This window comes from Diachasma alloeum, unplaced genomic scaffold (assembly GCF_001412515.2).
Source record: "Diachasma alloeum isolate Michigan unplaced genomic scaffold, Dall2.0 Dall_scaffold_00289, whole genome shotgun sequence".
Lineage (NCBI taxonomy): Eukaryota > Metazoa > Arthropoda > Insecta > Hymenoptera > Braconidae > Diachasma > Diachasma alloeum.
This window is the reverse complement of record NW_021680428.1, coordinates 74,494-94,122: the sequence shown is the minus strand read 5'-3', so window position 1 is coordinate 94,122 and position 19,629 is coordinate 74,494. Positions and strand designations below refer to the sequence as shown.

Genomic DNA, 19,629 nt, shown 5'->3' with positions numbered 1-19,629 from the left:
TCGCCACTCCTTAAATCTCAAATTAACACCCCCATCAAATATTCAATGACAAAAAAATTCCAAAGCCCCATTCTGAAAATTCACCAATTCATTCCATAAAGCCCCTCATGTATTGAAAAATTGTAAAAGCAAAAAACATCCCCTCATTTTTAAAGGAAGCACCTCGCGGAGGTATTGGCAATCGATATACCCGGGCCCCTGGGTTAGAGACTATAATTCCGTGAAGCCGTATGCGCATGTCACATCACTTGGACGATCTCTTTCTGTCGTGGCATCTGGAGGTGAGTGGTTGTTCGTGGTTTTCGCGCACGAAGATAATCCAAATATTAAATACCTCAATATTCGTCATCGGCCCTTAGGAATATTAAATAATCGTATCACGGGTATGATAAAATAGTGTTGTGAAAACAGTTTTCGTTTAATTATCGTAATTACTGTTAAAAATTGAAGTTTAAGGTTCAACGCATGGTCCGACTGCATTACCCCACCGGCTGTGAAGCTCATTCCGTTGATAAACGTCCTACAATATATTCTCGTCGCGAAAATAATATTCCGTTGATTAATAGGAGAAAAATTACGTAGGTGTTGCTTATCGTGATTAAGCGGACGTGAATAATATTTTTAAAAAATTGATTTCCGAGGAACATGAATGGCTGGGCCTCAGGCTTGAAATCGCTACCTACCGGATACAGTATGGCGGTCGATTGTCACAAATGAGATTTTCTTCAAGATTATATTTTTGTTTAGTCTTGAGGCTTCAATCACGAGTCGAATGTTGAACACTTTACGTCAATCGCAAGTTTTACGCTCATGTCTTTAATTCGTGGAATTTTTTCACATAACTTTTTTCTCGGGCCGAGGTATGCGGTGAATAGATAGCTTTGTTACATCTCTCGTAAGAACATGAAATATCACTCAAATTATTAAATTCAATATTTTGCCTCTTTAACACTGATTGTTTTAACGCGAATAATGCATGTGCATGCCAGTGAATATGGAGATACTATAGTTTTAGTTGATTTATCAATCGTCGTTTGATAAATAATCTGATGCAAGGGTGGAGGAGGAGAGTTCATGCAATGAGACTGCAGTCACTTGTGAATCGGTTTTATTCCATGAATTGATTGATTCCAAGCTAATGAGTGACGACCGCCATCTTATGCGTTTTTATTTATAAAAAGTTGTGCTATTTATCGCCGTAATTAACTCATTTGTTGTCGTATCGGTCCATTTCGTCATTGAATATAACATGACAAATATTTTGACGGGATAATTATCAATATTTCATTTTATGTTGTCACCTGGTGCAACAGTTCCTCCGGCATTTAAACTATATACTACATATAATATATAACGTTTAGTTATGACGAAGGCAGAACCGTTCATGCAATTTAATTAGTAGTCCGGCATTGTTACTATTATGATGGTTATTTTCTCACGCACATAGAAACGAGTATCTCGAAAATTTTATCAGTTGAATAATTTTAGTGCATTGTTGAAAGATTTTTGTTTGTCGGAGAATGCGAATATTTCGTTTTATATCGAGAGAATTTGGGGCGGGGGGGAGTCATTGAAGCGTCGTCGGGAATTATTACGGTTACATCGGCTTGCCGTGGAAATACTTGGATGAGACATACAAAATGGCTGCCAAGCATTGCCGACAGCCTGGCACTCGAAGGTTCAGGCCATCGCCACGTGGACGCTCACTCGGAGCCCTTGATTATTTCCAAATTTTAATTGTTTTCTGAGCGCTTTCGCTTGGATTGTGATGGAAAGAAAATTCATTGAAACGTTTTTTTTTCTTAGAAGATATTAAAAAGGAAAAAATATTTTGTTTGTCATTACAGTTTTGACCAGACTGAGAACAAACAAACTTCACTATGGGTAAAGAGAAGATTCATATTAACATCGTCGTCATTGGACACGTCGATTCTGGTAAATCGACGACCACCGGTCATTTGATCTACAAATGCGGTGGTATTGACAAGCGTACCATTGAGAAGTTCGAGAAGGAGGCCCAGGAGGTAATTAATAATATTTGAAAGAAAGTGGAAAAAAAAATGAGATGTGTAAAAAATTTGTCTCTTGAATGTGCCAATTAGATGGGAAAAGGTTCCTTCAAGTACGCGTGGGTACTCGACAAGCTCAAGGCTGAGCGTGAGCGTGGTATCACTATCGACATTGCCCTTTGGAAGTTCGAGACCGCCAAGTATTACGTTACCATCATTGACGCTCCTGGACACAGAGATTTCATCAAGAACATGATCACTGGTACCTCCCAGGCCGATTGTGCTGTACTCATCGTGGCTGCTGGTACTGGTGAATTCGAAGCTGGTATCTCCAAGAATGGACAGACTCGTGAACACGCCCTTCTTGCTTTCACACTCGGTGTCAAACAGCTCATCGTTGGTGTCAACAAGATGGACTCCACTGAGCCACCATACTCCGAGGCTCGTTTCGAGGAAATTAAGAAGGAGGTCTCCTCATACATCAAGAAGATCGGCTACAACCCAGCTGCCGTTGCCTTCGTTCCCATCTCTGGATGGCACGGGGACAACATGCTTGAGCCATCGAGCAAGATGCCATGGTTCAAGGGATGGTATGTCGAGCGTAAGGAGGGCAAGGCTGAGGGTAAATGCCTCATTGAGGCTCTTGACGCCATCCTACCACCCAGCAGGCCTACCGACAAAGCCCTTCGTCTTCCCCTTCAGGTGAAAATTATTTTTCATTTTTTCTTTTTGCTCAAAACACCACCACCTTTTATCCAGCCAACATTCATGATGACACAATATTTTCTTTCATTCGTGGTTTCCACTGGAAAGTCCTCGGATTTGGTGATAGTTTAAGACGTCTGAACCCAATTAAATTATATAAAAAAATAGTTCAATTTTCATATGGCAAGTGAATTGAAATTTTCTAGACTAATAATTTTGGCTTTTTCCGTTTATCACAGGACGTCTACAAGATTGGTGGTATTGGAACAGTACCAGTCGGTCGTGTTGAGACTGGTGTGTTGAAGCCAGGTATGGTGGTGACCTTCGCCCCAGCTGGACTCACCACTGAAGTCAAGTCCGTCGAGATGCACCACGAGGCACTCACGGAGGCTGTACCCGGAGACAACGTTGGTTTCAACGTCAAGAACGTCTCTGTCAAGGAGTTGCGTCGTGGTTATGTAGCTGGAGACTCCAAGAGCAACCCACCCAGGGGCGCTGCTGACTTTACCGCTCAGGTACGGAAAAAAAAAAAAAATTACCAATTTGAAAAGAAAAGATGATGAAGAATAAGATTGACATAATGATGAGACTTGATACACTTCATTCGCGGTTTCCACCAGAGAATTTTCCAATTTGATGATGGCCGAAGCGTCTGAATGTCAATTATGTAATAACAAAGAAATTTTGTTATTACATATCAGGAGTGAGAAAAATATAAATTAACTTTCTGATAATTTATAAATTCTGCAGGTAATTGTCCTCAACCACCCAGGACAGATTAGCAACGGTTACACGCCCGTACTCGACTGTCACACAGCCCACATTGCCTGCAAATTCGCCGAGATCAAGGAGAAATGTGACCGTCGTACCGGTAAAACAACTGAGGTGGACCCCAAGGCCATCAAATCTGGTGATGCTGCCATTGTTACCCTGGTGCCAAGCAAACCAATGTGTGTCGAGGCATTCCAGGAATTCCCACCTCTGGGACGTTTCGCTGTCCGTGACATGCGTCAAACCGTAGCTGTCGGTGTTATCAAGGCCGTTACATTCAAGGATGCCTCTGGAAAAGTCACCAAGGCTGCTGAGAAAGCCCAGAAGAAGAAATAACCAGTTTCCGCGTCTTGTAATCAAGTCGCCGGATGCACACCGGCATATAGTAGCACAAGTAATTTGTCCTCCAATTTCACTGGACCGCCACTCGTGCTCATTTCATAAAAGTATATCGTTCCTTTTTTATGTTAATAATAATAATAATAATAATACTGATAATAAAAAAATTATGACAACAGTCGATTTTAGGTACATGGAGTGTGAGATCAATCAAGATTATCGTGGATCCATTGTCCCTAGAAAATATAGGGATCTTATCAATGGATCAACCTTTTTCTTCATTGATCATTTTGTTAATTTTTTGTCAAAACGTTCACTCCGACACTCTTTTCATCGCAAAGAATTCCGAAGGAAAGAATTCATTAAAAATATTCATTGATAACATATTTTGAACTAACTGCAACGAGTTGTATACTGTGAAAATTGATATCAAATTACGTGTGCTATTATACAATTTGTTTTACGAGTACATTAATAACATCATAATTTAGCTCGGCTTAATTATATTTTCTAATTATTATACGGAAATAATAAATCCTATATCTGCGATACTCGACAACACATTATTATTTGTTCATATTTTTTATTTATTCATCCTTCAATTTTATTATCCATTCTCATTGTTTTTAATGATATTGTCATTTCTCTTTCAATATCCGTTTTTTGCTGATTCATCTTCGTTTTTGTATTGGATCGGATTGGATTCATCATTTTGTAATTTCCTAATTTCTATCGACACGGAATCTTCCGAATTGTTTGAAAATTTAATGTCGAGTTGAATGACTAAGTGGTGTGAATTTTATAACGCTAAACTGGTTACAACAAATAAAGAACAAATACAACAATTTGAATTCATCATTTCCTACTATTATCTTATGATTGACGATAAGTTTAGTATGAGATAATTGCATCAGTAATGCTGGTGCATTCTACATTCTGAAAATGTGAGTGAAAAAATAGTAAATTTCAAGAATTTTTATGCGTCTACTCTTTTCATTTGCAAGGCATGGCCCATGGATGGGTATGTACGATCAGCTGATTCCCTTTATCAGTTTTGGTTAGTGTATACACTTGTGAAAAATGGCTACCGCTGGTTTTTTCGCGTCCAAAGTATCGAGAATTTTCTCAAATTTGGCAACAGGATTTAACGTAAGTCATTTAAGAATATGATTTTTTACTAATTTTTTTTTCCTCTACAACTGAAATATTTTAATTTGTTAAACACAAATTCATAGGCAAAAATATAATTGAAGATTTCGAATCCTAACCAAAGAAACTAATTTTGAATGCTGCAATTTGTTAGATTCAGCAGACGAGGAATAAATGGGCGAATGCAAAGATGTTGAGGGATTATAAGAGGAGATTAATTGCCAAAGAATATGCTCCACTTCGTGTTCGTCTTTTAACGATGAAGAGAAACAACATCTTGCCCCGAGAGATCCAAGTAAGAAAACATATTTCATGAGTCTTGATTAGAGGCATTCATATTCATTATCCAAAGGGATTATTACCCTTGCTTGTCTAAAATAACGCAGTAGTTGAAATGACATAACAATGTCGGAAAAATATTATTCTACAGGACATTGCTAGTCAAGAGATGTTGGCAGTGCCTCGTCAAGCTTCCATGTACCAATTGAGAGATAGATGCGTTATAACTTCCCGTTCACGAGGAGGTCTCAGACGTTGGAGACTCTCTAGATTCGTATTCAGATATCTGGTGGACTACAACAAGTTAGCTGGTGTTCAACGAGCCTTGTGGGGATAATTTCATCAAAAAAAGCGAGCAAAAATTTGAAAAAAAAAAGAAAAAAGAAAAATAATGTAGTTAGATCGATAAGTATATTTGAAAAATAAAAATTCAATAATAAAAAATTGTCTACCTCCCTAGCGGGTCGTCTCTTATGAATATATTTATCCATTCCAGTTGGTGAACTAAACTAATAGGCAAAGATAAATTTCATCAAGATAATAAACAAAAATTAATTTATCATCTTAATGATATTATGTAATGCTTTTGTCAGTGGAAAAATAAATACGTCACGAAATAAAAATCGCGAGTCATTGAAATACAGTTTTACACTTGATTAAAAATATAAAAATTCCACCTTTCGAAAATACTTAATCACTGAATATTGAAAAATCAACATGATATGATTCTTCTGTTAAAAGATGCAAAAGGTACACCTCTATCAATATCTCATGTTGCACGCACCCTTGAGCGCAAGCTCGGGTATTCTTCACAGGAAAACACGAACAAAGTTAGTACAATTTGAAAGCAGTCATCGACAACTTGACGTTCCGCGGAAGTGGCAGTATTTATTCACCATAAAAAAAATAATATGAATTTCTGAACAATTTTAATGCTTATGCAAATACAAGAAGAATGATTAGTTACGATATTTATGATATGAAATTGACTCTTGGAGAATAATGCTTCAACCGAACATATCCCCGAGGACTATCGAGACAAATCGGAATAATAAAAATAGTCGGAGTCAAGATAAAAAAATCTGGCCACTCTTCAGTAACTTCAGTGTACCGGAGAGAAATGAGAAACGGAGTGAAATTATTTGCCCGATGCAAATACAATTGGCTCGACCCAGAGCCATTAAAGGAACTTTGTTGGGTCCACGCGAGGTCAATAATTCATGGCGGGATGGTAATCCGGATATCAATGTGAGTAATGCTTTAAAATGTATAATATGTTCCTTAATTGCTCAAAAATTTAATGACAGGATCAAGAAAGTTTTCATCGAGCTATCAGTCCCATTCTCGCCGTTGCACAAATATTCGCATTGCTTCCAGTGCTCAACATTCGTAATCCTTCACCAGCAAAATTATGCTTCAAGCGGATCTCGATAAGAACATTTTACACAACAGCTGTTATCGTAATGCTATTCTTCATGACTTATACGGCGTTTATTCATATGATAACTACCTTGCGGGCTGAAACTTTTGTCCAAGACGGTATATACCTATACTATGAAACTTTTTAAGAATTTTGAAAAGAGAAAGAAAAATTGCAATCCCCAGAAAACAAATCAGGGCATTGTTGGCGATGTTTACAATCAGTTTAGTCTCACACAATCGATAATTTTTCATTATTTGTTTTCTCAGAAAATAAATTTGTGTCCCTGACAATTACTCAATGGTGGTAAATTATTAATAAAATGTAAGCGTTCATTTGAAATACAGGGGGTATAGCAACAGCAACCGGTGGGATAATGTTCTATGGAAATAGTTTAATGGGAACCGTTCTGTTCTTTCGGTTGGCGCCTAAATGGATCGCCCTTCAACGAGAGTGGAGGATGATGGAGCGATTTTTCAACAGGTCAGATAATACACATTTAAAAGCAAAAGAAAAAAGAGAGGATTGTTGAAAGATATCTATTGCATCACTCATGCTCCCTTTGTTTACGACCAAGACCGATGATAGGCCACTACCATAATTGTTGTTTTTCAAGCGTGGCATGCATGATCCTTTACACCGCTGAATAATTTAATCCACTCATCCAATTCCAGATCGGAACAATTTATAAGAATATGATGCATTTTTTAGCTGTAAATACCCACAAGTGAGATTGCGCTGGAAATTTATGTTGATCACCGCCATGATAATGATTCCCGCTGCTCTTGAGCATACTTTAAGCGTCGTCAAGGCTATCCCGGATAGTTCTGAATTCCCTTATAATAATGGTACTTGGAGGGAGTACGTAGAAATATACACAGACAGATCTCATGCATTTACTTATACGACTGGTGAATGTTCTTTTTCTTTTCATTCAGAAGGATTTTACTATTCATATCATATTGAAAATATGTGAAAAGGGATTAATTATATTAAATGAATTTCAGTAAAATTCTCAACTGCTCTTGGCATCTTCTACTTTATCATCAGTAAAATTGCGACATTCACCTGGAACTTCACTGATTTATTTGTAATTCTGGTAATACGGACTTTTCGGATGAATAATCAACAGACACTCGATGATTATTTGAATCCACAGGTATCAACTGGTCTGGCCGAGAGATACAAACATTTGAATCAGGTTGTATTAACAGGAGGAAAGTCGGATTGTTCGAATTTGGATTGGCGACAGCTCCGAGAACAATATGCCGCGCTGAGCAGTCTGGTAAAGCACGCTGACAACGTTGTTTCACCGATAATTCTTCTCTCTTTTACCAACAATCTGTACTTTATTTGCCTTCAGTTGCTCAACGGCCTCTCGTGAGTACATCATCGCCATCTCATCATCTAGCCATTTTTTCCAATTTCCAGTTATGTAATATGAATTTTCTTCTGTCATCTTCAGTCCCAAGGGAACCAGTATAATTATGACTTTATACTTCTTCGCATCATTCGCTTTTTTAATCGGCAGAACCGTCTCTGTGACGCTGTTGACAGCGAGAATAAATGATCAGAGCAAACTTGCCTTGCCAGCTATCTACAGTTGTCCAGCATCATGCTTCACTAATGAGGTACTGTTGAACATTTTTTTTTTCCGTAGAACTTTATCCACTTTTCATCTTCTTTCTTTCATTACAGACGCAACGATTGCAACTTCAATTAACATCTGATGAAGTGGTCATGACAGGCCTCAAGTTCTTCTCAATAACTCGAAACTTCATGTTAGCAGTGAGTTTTTAATTTCCCTACATTGTAAATCATTTAATAATAACAATGTTTTCTAGGTCGCCGGGGCGATTCTCACGTACGAAGTAGTACTCCTGCAGTTCAATGTGGCTATGGCTAAATGAATAAACAAAGTATTTACCATATTACACGCGGATACTCATGTAATTATTTTATAAATTTGTACACTTGTTTGGAAATTTCTCTGCACGAACGAAGGAAGAATAAATGAATATATCTGTTGGCGCTTTGAGTATAGTATATGTCAAGTCTATTACTTTTTTTACATTTTCCAACACGTTCCAATACGTTAATTTCTTATTTACTTAATTATTCGTCTGATTTGTGTTACTTTATTCCATTATAATGAAATTAATTATTTCCTAAGTGTGAAACATATAGAATAATAAATAAAGTGGAGAGATCCTTCAAGATATGTAGAATGTCCATTGTTGACTATTTTCAATTTCCTGTGGATTATGCATAATCATAAATCTTCGTTGATTCGCTCTTATCATGTCTTAATTTTCCAAAACCTATTTTCAAATGAATGGTTCCGAGATTTATATCACTTTTCCTCGAAATGCAAGAAATATCAAGCAAATATACGGCAAAGACTCAAGCCACAGTAGGATAAATATTGCCAGTAGGAGATAATTAAACAAGAAGAAAAACCACAATAGTCAAATAGTTTTGTTAAATCTGTGACAAGCGAGAGATTCGTGAAAACGTATCAGTCTCAGTAGATCCGAGAGATAAATAAAGGAAGAGGAGAATTGACGAAAAAAAAAATTACGGAGAAAGTAAGAGAGTTTTTTTTTTCGAAACTATGGAAAAGGTGCTGATGACGCATGGTTACTTCAGTTCGCAAGCATTTGTCAAGTTTGAAGGATTCACCTGTTGGACGGCATTGAATTGTACGAGAACAAGCTCATAAGTGATTATTGTTCCTGCAACCTGAATATCAATAGAAAATTAATGCAATTTTTCTCCTCTTGAAAGGAAAATCCTCTTAATAAATGATGGACTTACTGTGAGAACAAGACTGCGGGTAATGGAAAAAAACTTCATTCCTGTCAATCCTATAGTGTCTGTTGTTACTTGAGACAAGAATCTGACTACCTAAATTTATGAAAAAAAAAATCATTATTGTATGTATTTCCCTAAATGATCCCTAAATGAAATATTATAAATTAGTAGAGGTATAAATTGAATTATACCTCTGTTGAATAACTCGAGCTAGAAACACTGTACAAGACAGGTGCAGGTAGTAATGATTCATCATGAACTGATGCAGCAGACAGAGAAACAGCTGCTGTTCTCGCGATAACAGCCCCAAAAGAGAAGCCAAAGTATATTGTGCGAATGACATTGGGCACTCGACTAAAAATCCCCAAAAAAAAATTCATTAGTACTCAGCACTCCCATATCAGCACAAATGAATATTTATCGATGAATTACTTGAAGGAATACATAAGCTGCATGCAAATAAAATAGAGATTGATTCCGAATGAGAGTAGAATAAGTCCAGAGATATCGGAATCCACTTGTCTAGTGAGTGAAGCAAGACGATTGTAATCGATTCTCGCCTCTGCCCACCACCACTCTGGCATTGTTTTATCCTTAATGGAGTTGAGTCTTGCATTGAGTAATCCAAAGTGGTAGGTCAATGCTGTACTCATGAGGATGAGGAAGAGATCGAGGAAATTCCAGGAAAATGTCGTGAGAACATTAATACTCTGTACCATGAGGCCCTTCCAGATTGAATAAACCGTTTTGTTGAAGACCTGAAAGGATATCCATAATTGTCAGAGGCTCATTGTGAGTAGTCGTATGGTCGTTTTGTCCACCTGAGGGAATTGCGTCTGAAAGTAAACCCCAAGGACATCAGGATCACCTTGTAATTGGGCACATTCGGAGGCACTTAGATATCCAGATACTAGGGAAAGTGTATGTTCGACTGAAAATTTTAGTGTATCACTTTTCTATTGAAAATTCTTTTCATATAATTCAAAACTTACTAAGAGCTATTGCCATAATGGTCACTGCAATGATTTTATACCGAGTAACAAGATTGTACTTTGAGGTCCGTCGATGTCGAGTAGCTAATTCTCGCTCAATCTTCTCCCATTTAGCAGCTATCTCCGGCCATCGCATAGCGAGCCTAAGGAAGAGGACGTTCGTGACGCACGATGTGCCGAAAAATACTAATGTAGCTGAATAAATTGAAAAACGAATGAAGAAATAGAAAATTCGAATCAACTTGAATATTGACACAAAGAGAAATGAAGGGGATTTACTCATTTTGGGGGAAGTAAATGTGCTGGAGAGTATACGATGAATACTCGCTCCTGTCATGATTGTAGACAGTGCCAGCACTACCATACTGTACAAGATTTTGAGACTTCTCCATGTGAATCTACAACAGGAATTTTCATCCATAACAACAGATAGATTTTAATATAGTTTTTCTTTTTTCTTTTTTCTTTTTTTTCTTCTTCTTTTATTTTTATAAAACCTACTTGAGATGAGACGAATCTGGGGTGTTTGCGCCATTCACTGGGAATACAGCGAAACATTGGGCAAGGTTGATTATAGGCTTGAGTGCTGTATGCAAACTATCTGAATTTTGTACGAAATTCGTTGGATTTACAGTCGGCGTTGTCACTAAAAAATTAATTGTATTGAGGGAAAATCATCATAACTATCAAATTATCTAATAGATGTATTGAGAGGTTTTCGAGAGAAAAGTCCAGAGGACTCATTTCGCAAGTCAGAAAATTTTCTAGATGAATGTTATATGAATTTTTCTCCCGAAATCACTCACTCAAACACATAGTGGCCACTACACTACATCATTCTCTCATTTAACTGAACATTATCCTCAAACACTTACTCTCAGCAATCGGTGGATCTGACTTGAGTGGAGTCCACCTTCCAGTGTGGTATTCAACGGGAAATACTCTAAAAAACCATAATGTCATTTGAAACGATCAACAACTAATGAGACTCCGCAATTACAAATTTCACTCAAAACTTGAAAAAATATAGAGCGCAGGGGTGGAAAGACAAGGTATAACTGACATGGTGGTAATATTTTTTTCTCCTGCTCCGTGGAATTATTTACACGAGTATGTCCTTCGCTACTCTAGAGTGCCATCGAAACCGACTGACAAGCTGCTATACGAGAGAAGAAACGGAAAATGGGATCGAGAGGAAAAATTCGAACGTTTATCTTGCCGTATTGATTTGTCTTTTCATACTTCTTTTTATATGTGAAAAAAATTGAGAGCAATTCGGATTCTATTCTTTTCTCCGAGGTTTCGCACTTTACCCGCCTAACAATAAATTTTCTGAATTGCGCAAAATATTCTTTGGTCTTTATAAAAGAAAAAAAAATTCTCTTGATTTTTTCCATAGGACTTTGATTACACATAATTACACATGAATCAAGACTTGCTTGCTATCCTTTGCAACTGGTATTGGTGAACCATTTGTAATTGCTCTAGCCCGATTAGTCATTTTCATTTTCTCTTTTTTTTTTTTTTTTTTAATAAAAAACTCGACGAATGAAGCAATATTATAGGAGGAAATTATGCTGAACCGCTGCCAAATAACAAACAAACTAATCGCAATATTGGTATTTTCATACCTCGGCGGTATAGTCTCTCTCAGTGGCAAACAAACCGGTCGATACTCTTGATTATTATTTACCCATTTCCTATTTGAAAATAAAAGTGACATAAATACATATTCGCAATTCAATGTGGCATTGTGTCTTGCAGGCAGTAGTTAACGATGAACTTGCGCTGGAGAATAACAAAGTCCCTTATCCGACTATCGCACGATTCTCGAGGGTTTTCGTTTGATAAACATGCAATGTGTGTTAGTTAAATATTGTTTTCGTTTTCATTAGTCATTATAATGGCTCCCCGAAAATCGAAACTGGAAATTTTCGTTATATCTCCATGTTTGATTACCTTTTTAGACACTGATTTTTACGAAAAATTAATAGTGGCAGTTGTGTGGCAGTCATTAGCTCCTGCTAATGATTATTCATCATTTTCAATCAAAACTGTGATTTTATCGCTTAAAGACCGATTTCATAGTCAATGAAATTTTGTGCAGACAAAATAACGAGACATTGAAAAAGAAAATTGATCAGTTTTCAAGTGAATTGTCTTGTATTATATTATTCTTTGACTTGAACAATGTCCCGGGGCTCTGTCGGTATCGTCAATATTTGTCATCAACAACTAGAATGCAATATGGCGTTGTAACAGCTGTCATTGCCAGTATCACATGAAGTTGTGTTCGAGATATGAAGAAGACGAAAATTTCACAAAATTTAAGATATTGTTTCACAAGGCAATGAGCTCTGAAATTTTATAAAATATTCAAACATATTCATCGTATTTCACAGCACATTAGACTACAGAAGTTGATTTTTTTTAGGGTCCTTGTATATTTACGAGAGTGAGAATATTTTACCATTGTTTATTCATTGAAAATTAGTCGTATTATTATGGAGATGATTTATTTACCATCTAAATAGTTTCGTTGTTATTAAAAATCATTTTGGTTAATTATGTTATAAACGTGGAATTATCCTGATTATTATTCCTATTATGCGGCTAGATAATTTCATGGGAAATTTAATTTTTCAGTTGCATTAAATTTTTATAACGCAATGACGACGCTCCATAGTAATAGAAGACTGATCAACGATATCTGTCGATTATGTCTAAAACAAGGGAATGCACTGCCCTCGATATTCGAGGAAATTAATCAGGAAACTCATATGGCAGTACTTGTCGAGAAGATAACCTCTATCGCTCGTGTAGAAGTGAGTAAAAATTTAATTTTTTAACGAAACTATTTAGTGAAAGGTCGCACGTATAACAAATTGACAAATGTGACTATTATTATTATATTATTAAAATATACATTATGATATTTCAGATTACTCCAACCGATGGTCTCCCCTTGTCAATATGCCACATGTGTCGACGCCAAGTAAATCAATTTTACGAATTTCGTCTGCTCGTTGAAATGTCAGACAAGGCATTGCGAACATGCCTCAAATCAGGCCAATTACAAGATCAATCCGGAGAAATGGAGATGGCAATGTTTAAAAATATGGAAGACAACGAGTACAAAGATATTTTGGACCGTGGAAGTGATGCATTCAATGTGAAAGACATGATGAATTACGCTCTATTAGTACCTACAAACCAAGGCTTTCAAGTTTGGAAGATCAATGATATCGAGCAGAATCAAGAGCTTGATAAATTAATAAAAACAGAATCACCGATGAAAAGAAACATAGACGAATTGAATAGAGTACAAAAGTCCCTCCACAGCAAAGCACATAGTTTCGTTGACACAATGCAGTTACAACAGCCCTGTGATTTTCTCAGAGCATATGTCAAGGAAGAGGTCGACGTAAATGATCAATCTTTCCTCAATAATATGACGAGTTGTCAGTTATGTTTTAGCGAATTCGGATCGTTAGAAGACCTCAAGAATCACATAGCGGAGCATTGTCTTTCCTATGAAAATGAAAGCCACATAGTGGATCAAGGGAATACTCTCCATAACAAACAAACAGTTTCTTCAACCTTATTAATTGAGCCAAATGATAAAATTTTCACCGAATCTGTGGTATTGCCCTCACAAGAGATTAACAAATCCCAGAAATGTAAATTATTCAAGTGTCGATACTGCAACAAATCATTCAGCAAAATAATCCTCAAGAAACATGGCGAGAAATGTCAATTAAAAGAGGTGCAATTTATTTGCACTGAGTGTGGAGAGAAATTCACTAAGAGATCTGAGTTGAGACATCACAAGGGCACACATCTGACATTACCTTTGATGTGTCCAACTTGTGATAAAGTCTTTCGAAATGTTCAATCTTTTAAAATGCACATGAAAAGGCATACATTGGGGAGCCGTTACAACTGTGAAACGTGCGGTCAGAGTTACTACACCAATTCTGAATTGGCGAGACATGTCCAGAAGCATGAGGATAAACGCAAATATCCTTGCCATCTTTGTGATACATCATTTTTGTCAAAACCAGAGCTCAATAGACACATGAAGTATCATAATGGAGTTAAGAAATTTGAATGCAACTTGTGTTACAAATCATATTATGAATCGGGACACCTGAAGGTACATCAGCGAGTTCATACAGGAGAACGACCTTTTGTATGTCCACTTTGTAATAAAGGCTTCGTAACGAGATCGAAATTAGCGAGGCATAGCAAGATACACTGTAAGCAGGAGAGTGTCAGTTAATTTTTCATTTGGAGGGCTTTATAATGGCTTCAAGTTTCAAGTTGTTCTGTATTAGTTTTATCAGAAACTGTATATATCATAATATTTATATACTGCCAACATACAATGTGCATTTGTCGTTATATATTTTTGCAAAGCAAATAAAATATTCATAAATTAAAAACCAACTGAACCTCACTATCGGTGCGATTCGTCCTATTCATTACTGAATTATCCAAAAAAAAAAAAACAATTCTTGAAGACTTTCAACAATTTCTAATTTGCAAAAAATAGGTTTGGTTCGAAAAACCGCCAAAATGTCAACTTGTCTAATGGAATATCTACTTTACCGAAGATGAATGCTTGTGCACACAAGCCTCACAAGGATCACAAGGTTCTGAACACACTTGTGCCATCTGGTAGAGGAATAGATCGTCTTTTTCGGTCGATAATTCGACCAGCAAAGCCTGATAATAACCGTATGTCATTCATTCGTCATACATATATTAATAATCGTTATTATTTTGCATATTTACATCAATTCACATTAGCCATCATCTCATTGCAAACCAAAAAAAAAAAAATATATATATATATATATATGTATATGGATGCGAAATTATAATTGAATCAAGATTTGTATTGAAGAAATTAATGGGAAAGTCAGTGAATGTAAAATTACGCGGAATATCGAGGCAAGTGTTATAACAATGGCTCTGTATGATAATAAACACTGGTTGCTCTCGCATATAAGAGACAGTTTTATATCAACTGATGACACAGGTAATTATATTATTCTCTCAATTGCTGTTAGTAATAAAGATTGGATTGTAATTAATGGAAATTCATTTGAAATACTATTGTTCCATAAAGGTATGTGCGAGATGGTGATGGTTGGTGAGGATATACCGAGGCAATTAAAAGCAAACGGTGAATCTTGCTACCCAGGAGATGAAGAAAGCGATGACGAGGACTTGGATGCGATGTCTGAATCCTATGACATTCAAATGGGTGCTTAAAAAATTGACAAATGAAAAAAGTTGAGTGAAATCATCTCATGACTAATTTGAATTTCAGATATGGAATTTGGTCATCGTCCACGTTCCAACACAGCCCAGCGCCTTGAAAAGATGGAGATGGAACGGAAAAAAGCTGCCAAAATAAAACACATAAAGTGGGAGCCAAATCCCATCAGCATGACTGAAGAGGAAAAATTCGAAATGTTCAAACGAAAAGATGTTCGCAAACGAGACCAATTCATTAGACCGATAAAGCGACAATCACTGTTATCTGAACAATTAGTAAAATCTCCACTGCTTCCACGAAATCCGTTCACTGAGTACATCAAATTCGATGGGAATGTATGTATTACACTGTTAAAGTTGAAAGTAGTATTATATTAAAAAAAAAAACTTGCAAAGTGTTATTGGAGCACTTTTTTTTCATTAATTTTATGATCCCCCCATTTCTTCTAGGCCCAAATTGGTGTTCATATCAGAAAATACAGAATATACATGTGTATGTTGAGTGAGGAAGAGCGTCGATACCCTTTACAGATCGTCGTCCTTGGTACAGCCAAAGTTCAAGAGTTCATTGGTTTGATTTGTTATAAATATGCCAGTGAGCATCCGAATCACAATCTCAAGTAAATATCCCTCATGAATAATTGAAAAAATCCATAATTAAGGAGAAATATCTCATAAAATTACCAACTGAAATGATGGTTTCAGGGAAGACATCACGAAATACGGTCTATACATAACCGAAGACGATGGAGAAGTCGACTGGGACTTTCCCTGCTTAGACCCACGAGAAGTTATATCGAAATTCGAATTTCCAGCTTTATGCCTGGTGGAAATGCGACCTTGCGACCGTGCTAGGCATGAACCGGTTGGTCCAGCTATGCGAATAGCTGATGAAGAATCTCCTGTGACTACTGAAATGGAGCAAGAGATATTTGCCGAGGATCTGGCGCGAATGAAAGGACATACTACTGCTATGGAAGCTCCTTTATATCAATTGTATAGGTGAGTCTGCTCTAGAATAAAATTGAATAATTCTGTTTTTCCCATTGCACTAACGGATATTATTATTGATTACAGAGTGAACATAATAAACAAAGTGAGAGCAAAGACTGAAATCCACCTGGGCATATCGGGTGATAAAATTGAGATAGATCCTGTGATAGCAGGTAAAGGTGCCAGTAGATTTTGGCATCGACAACGAGCAGTCTCCTATGAAATGGATAATATTGCCTGGTGTGAATTGACCGAAAGCAAGGGCTCAAAGACAACTTTTACGTTAATTTACACTCATCATTCCATCTCAGATACATTGCTACGTAAATATAATATAATATTCTTCAATCTCTCTAATTACTATTATTATTATTCTTTGGTGTTTTCAATTTTCCCCATATTTCAGTATCTTCAACGCATTCACACTCTCTCCACCAATCAACATCATTCAAAACACACGATTTCGAGGCTGATTCATCAGTAGCTGAAGAGATAGTTCGAAAAATCAATCACATTCTCGAATTACGGAGCAGTAATGCAAGGAAGGAGTTCTTACAACATAGAGAACGAAAGGCTGTCAGAAGGAAAAGCTTCAGTCTTCACAGATGATGACAAAATTATTAGGGAAACGTCAAACCTAATCATTCATTAAAATCTCTTTTTTCATTAATTTTTTTACAAAAAAGAAAAAATGACTGTAATATTGCATTTTTATTATTTCTTATTTTTAAAAATATAACACAAATTGAGTATTCAGAATTCTTACACACCAGACAGATCGATTAACTGGGTTTTGGCTCTGGAAATCTCCTTGTTCAATGTCTCAGCCATCGTTTTGTGCATGCGATTCACTTGGATATTCACCATTGATATATTGACTGCTACTTTCAACAAATTCTGCATATTCTCTGAGATGGCTTCGTACTTTGGACGCTCTGATATAAAAATCTTTTCTCGATCTGTCAGGGGACTGAGATCAAATTCAACACCTTCACGAACTCGGGCCTCCTCTTTCGTCAGACATTTGCGACGGAATTTTCTCTCGTTCAAGGTCTTCTTCCACGCACGTTGCTCATCTAGCAGTGAGGATATGTATTCACTCAAGTCAAAAATTTTTTCTTGAGGTTCATCGAGAGGTACTATCTTCGAATTGGTGGATTTTTCTTTTTCGCTAATTGTCTCGTCGTAATCTAGGGGATTAAATTATCAGAGATCATTTTAGGGGGAGAAATATTGGGAGAGAATAGAACAAAATTCTTTTTTTATCGCACAATAATTTGATAATAGAAAAAGATTTCACCTTGCTGACGGGGATTTATAGATCTTCGTTGAAAAATTGAAGATCTACGTTTATGTATCACTAGTCGTGATGAGGTATTTCTCATGTCCGGGTTCACTGGCTCTGATGTTTCAAGATCAATCATTGTACATAAACTTCATTCAATCATTTATACAGTTGTCAGAATTTTAGGTTAGAAATTCACTCAGTATGCACAGCATTAATTTCGATACAAGTCCAGATGAATTCAACTCCTTTTGTTTGAAAACTTGCACTTTATTCCGTCACTGATGGTTATTTTTTTTTTTATAGAATTCAAGTAATTAAATGGCAATTTGAAAATCAGCAGCAGGCCTGCTGGTTGTTTACCAACGGACAGAAAGATCCGATCAATTAGCCCCTGATGTATAGATATTCGAAATTTTTATTTTTTTCCTCATTGAAGTAGTTTTGAAGAAAATTGCGAGCTAATAAAAAACATTTGCTAGTTAGTACTTTTTTTTAAATAAATTTTTGAAAAATCACTCCTGAAAAAAAGGCGTTATCCCCCCTATTTCATTATTTCCAAAAAATTTTATCACCAATCGGTAACAAATTCTTTGAAGATTTTTCCGAGTTAAGAAAAAATCGTCAATGCTCTCCTATTATTGTGTTCATTAACAATTCCAGTTTCAACTGAAAACCAGAGTTTATGACCAGAGTACAAACAGAGCAGAGATGTCAGACAAGATAGGAATGTTTTTTTTTGGCTCAAATGAAAGAGCGGGTCGAGAAATGGCGTGCAGAAGTCTTTAAAGATGACAAATCTCTCTAAAGATGATGTCTGTTGTCTCGGGTTTTCAATTGAAAGCCCGAGTTGAAAACCCGAGTTTGTAGCAGCGATGTCAGACAAGATATGAATGTTTTTTTGGGCTCAAAGGAAATTGCGGGTCGTGAACTGGCGTGCTAGGGCCTCTAAAGATGGTTTTGACCCAGGGGAGACTCCTAGACCCCACTGGACAATGTTGTCACAATTGCGCTTTTCAATTGAAAACAGACATCATCTTTAGAGACATTTGTCATCTTTAAAGACTTCTGCACGCCATTTTTTGAGCCGCTCTTTCATTTGAGCCAAAAAAAACATTCATATCTTGTTTGACATCTCTGTTACAAACTCTGGTCATCAACTCTGGTTCTCAGTTGAAATTGGAATTGTTAATTTACACAATAATAGGATTGCATTGACGATTTTTTCTCAACTCGCAAAAATCTTCAAACAATTTGCTATCGATTGGTGATAAAATTTTTTGGAAATAATGAAATAGAGGGGATTACTCCTTTTTTTTCAGAGGTGATTTTTCAAAAATTTATTTTAAAAAAAGTACTAACTAGCAAATGTTTTTTATTAGCTTGCAATTTTCTTCAAAACTACTTCAATGAGGAAAAAAATGAAAATTTGGAATATCTGTACATGAGGGGCTAATTGATCGGATCTGGACAGAACCCGAGATTTTTTTAAAAAGCTTGACAGACACAGACTGACTACTGACATCTAGATATCATCTCATCAAGAGATAAAAAAAATTCAGATCATCTAAAATCCGCCAAGTGAAT

General features: G+C 36.4%; 7 protein-coding genes across 9 annotated transcripts; 5 read left to right on the top strand and 2 right to left on the bottom strand.

The window, feature by feature from the left end:
• The first annotated feature begins 220 nt into the window (after window positions 1-220).
• LOC107038887 (elongation factor 1-alpha) lies at window positions 221-4,669 on the top strand. Of its 2 annotated transcripts, none has more exons than XM_015258206.1 (5): window positions 221-281; window positions 1,848-2,024; window positions 2,103-2,711; window positions 2,954-3,229; window positions 3,465-4,669. In XM_015258206.1, the coding sequence occupies exons 2-5, from the start codon at window positions 1,881-1,883 to the stop codon at window positions 3,819-3,821; spliced, it is 1,386 nt and encodes a 461-aa protein (XP_015113692.1). In that variant the 5' UTR covers window positions 221-281; window positions 1,848-1,880; the 3' UTR covers window positions 3,822-4,669. The 2 variants fall into 2 exon arrangements, with proteins under 2 accessions (XP_015113692.1, XP_015113691.1); XM_015258205.2 differs by lacking the exon at window positions 221-281 and adding an exon at window positions 295-383.
• Window positions 4,670-4,881: 212 nt separating this feature from the next.
• On the top strand, window positions 4,882-5,744 carry LOC107038882 (28S ribosomal protein S14, mitochondrial). The gene is made up of 3 exons (XM_015258193.1): window positions 4,882-4,973; window positions 5,128-5,268; window positions 5,404-5,744. Exons 1-3 carry the CDS (start codon window positions 4,905-4,907, stop codon window positions 5,587-5,589), a joined length of 396 nt encoding a protein of 131 aa, XP_015113679.1. The 5' UTR covers window positions 4,882-4,904; the 3' UTR covers window positions 5,590-5,744.
• Window positions 5,745-6,113: 369 nt separating this feature from the next.
• On the top strand, window positions 6,114-8,718 carry LOC107038837 (gustatory receptor for sugar taste 64e). The gene is made up of 9 exons (XM_015258138.2): window positions 6,114-6,500; window positions 6,560-6,791; window positions 7,020-7,155; window positions 7,384-7,583; window positions 7,680-7,771; window positions 7,832-8,052; window positions 8,138-8,303; window positions 8,371-8,460; window positions 8,517-8,718. Exons 1-9 carry the CDS (start codon window positions 6,255-6,257, stop codon window positions 8,580-8,582), a joined length of 1,449 nt encoding a protein of 482 aa, XP_015113624.1. The 5' UTR covers window positions 6,114-6,254; the 3' UTR covers window positions 8,583-8,718.
• On the bottom strand, window positions 8,652-11,441 carry LOC107038853 (gustatory receptor for sugar taste 64f). The gene is made up of 9 exons (XM_015258159.2): window positions 11,354-11,441; window positions 10,980-11,124; window positions 10,758-10,876; window positions 10,479-10,673; window positions 10,308-10,417; window positions 9,919-10,244; window positions 9,678-9,840; window positions 9,490-9,579; window positions 8,652-9,414 (listed from the first exon to the last, which is right to left on the bottom strand). Exons 1-9 carry the CDS (start codon window positions 11,439-11,441, stop codon window positions 9,313-9,315), a joined length of 1,338 nt encoding a protein of 445 aa, XP_015113645.2. The 3' UTR covers window positions 8,652-9,312.
• A 1,295-nt stretch (window positions 11,442-12,736) lies between these two features.
• LOC107038875 (zinc finger protein 81) lies at window positions 12,737-14,892 on the top strand. Of its 2 annotated transcripts, none has more exons than XM_015258188.1 (3): window positions 12,737-12,825; window positions 13,125-13,303; window positions 13,420-14,892. In XM_015258188.1, the coding sequence occupies exons 2-3, from the start codon at window positions 13,148-13,150 to the stop codon at window positions 14,758-14,760; spliced, it is 1,497 nt and encodes a 498-aa protein (XP_015113674.1). In that variant the 5' UTR covers window positions 12,737-12,825; window positions 13,125-13,147; the 3' UTR covers window positions 14,761-14,892. The 2 variants fall into 2 exon arrangements, with proteins under 2 accessions (XP_015113674.1, XP_015113672.1); XM_015258186.1 differs by having other exon boundaries at window positions 12,737-12,933.
• Window positions 14,893-15,203: 311 nt separating this feature from the next.
• LOC107038857 (stress-activated map kinase-interacting protein 1) lies at window positions 15,204-17,531 on the top strand. Its single transcript, XM_015258165.1, has 7 exons — window positions 15,204-15,522; window positions 15,613-15,750; window positions 15,817-16,100; window positions 16,215-16,384; window positions 16,470-16,766; window positions 16,842-17,080; window positions 17,164-17,531. The coding sequence occupies exons 1-7, from the start codon at window positions 15,450-15,452 to the stop codon at window positions 17,364-17,366; spliced, it is 1,404 nt and encodes a 467-aa protein (XP_015113651.1). The 5' UTR covers window positions 15,204-15,449; the 3' UTR covers window positions 17,367-17,531.
• On the bottom strand, window positions 17,450-18,410 carry LOC107038858. The gene is made up of 2 exons (XM_015258166.1): window positions 18,058-18,410; window positions 17,450-17,947 (listed from the first exon to the last, which is right to left on the bottom strand). The coding sequence occupies exons 1-2, from the start codon at window positions 18,179-18,181 to the stop codon at window positions 17,520-17,522; spliced, it is 552 nt and encodes a 183-aa protein (XP_015113652.1). The 5' UTR covers window positions 18,182-18,410; the 3' UTR covers window positions 17,450-17,519.
• Window positions 18,411-19,629: the final 1,219 nt, after the last annotated feature.

Excerpts from the sequence above, each read along its gene's own strand:
- LOC107038875 (XM_015258188.1), top strand. The coding sequence starts at position 13,148 with ATGACGACGCTCCATAGTAATAGAAGACTGATCAACGATATCTGTCGA. Across the intron at positions 13,304-13,419 it reads CCTCTATCGCTCGTGTAGAA|ATTACTCCAACCGATGGTCT; the intron begins GTGAGTAAAAAT and ends ATGATATTTCAG.
- LOC107038837 (XM_015258138.2), top strand. The coding sequence starts at position 6,255 with ATGCTTCAACCGAACATATCCCCGAGGACTATCGAGACAAATCGGAAT. Across the intron at positions 6,792-7,019 it reads TGAAACTTTTGTCCAAGACG|GGGGTATAGCAACAGCAACC; the intron begins GTATATACCTAT and ends TTTGAAATACAG. Across the intron at positions 8,053-8,137 it reads CAGTTGCTCAACGGCCTCTC|TCCCAAGGGAACCAGTATAA; the intron begins GTGAGTACATCA and ends TGTCATCTTCAG.
- LOC107038882 (XM_015258193.1), top strand. The coding sequence starts at position 4,905 with ATGGCTACCGCTGGTTTTTTCGCGTCCAAAGTATCGAGAATTTTCTCA. Across the intron at positions 4,974-5,127 it reads ATTTGGCAACAGGATTTAAC|ATTCAGCAGACGAGGAATAA; the intron begins GTAAGTCATTTA and ends GCAATTTGTTAG. Across the intron at positions 5,269-5,403 it reads TCTTGCCCCGAGAGATCCAA|GACATTGCTAGTCAAGAGAT; the intron begins GTAAGAAAACAT and ends ATTATTCTACAG.
- LOC107038857 (XM_015258165.1), top strand. The coding sequence starts at position 15,450 with ATGGCTCTGTATGATAATAAACACTGGTTGCTCTCGCATATAAGAGAC. Across the intron at positions 15,523-15,612 it reads TATATCAACTGATGACACAG|GTATGTGCGAGATGGTGATG; the intron begins GTAATTATATTA and ends TGTTCCATAAAG. Across the intron at positions 17,081-17,163 it reads CATCTCAGATACATTGCTAC|TATCTTCAACGCATTCACAC; the intron begins GTAAATATAATA and ends CCCATATTTCAG.
- LOC107038858 (XM_015258166.1), bottom strand. The coding sequence starts at position 18,181 with ATGATTGATCTTGAAACATCAGAGCCAGTGAACCCGGACATGAGAAAT. Across the intron at positions 17,948-18,057 it reads TATAAATCCCCGTCAGCAAG|ATTACGACGAGACAATTAGC; the intron begins GTGAAATCTTTT and ends TTAATCCCCTAG.
- LOC107038853 (XM_015258159.2), bottom strand. The coding sequence starts at position 11,441 with ATGACATTATGGTTTTTTAGAGTATTTCCCGTTGAATACCACACTGGA. Across the intron at positions 11,125-11,353 it reads AGATCCACCGATTGCTGAGA|TGACAACGCCGACTGTAAAT; the intron begins GTAAGTGTTTGA and ends TTAATTTTTTAG. Across the intron at positions 10,245-10,307 it reads TTCAGACGCAATTCCCTCAG|GTCTTCAACAAAACGGTTTA; the intron begins GTGGACAAAACG and ends ATATCCTTTCAG.
- LOC107038887 (XM_015258206.1), top strand. The coding sequence starts at position 1,881 with ATGGGTAAAGAGAAGATTCATATTAACATCGTCGTCATTGGACACGTC. Across the intron at positions 2,025-2,102 it reads TCGAGAAGGAGGCCCAGGAG|ATGGGAAAAGGTTCCTTCAA; the intron begins GTAATTAATAAT and ends TGTGCCAATTAG. Across the intron at positions 2,712-2,953 it reads CCCTTCGTCTTCCCCTTCAG|GACGTCTACAAGATTGGTGG; the intron begins GTGAAAATTATT and ends CGTTTATCACAG.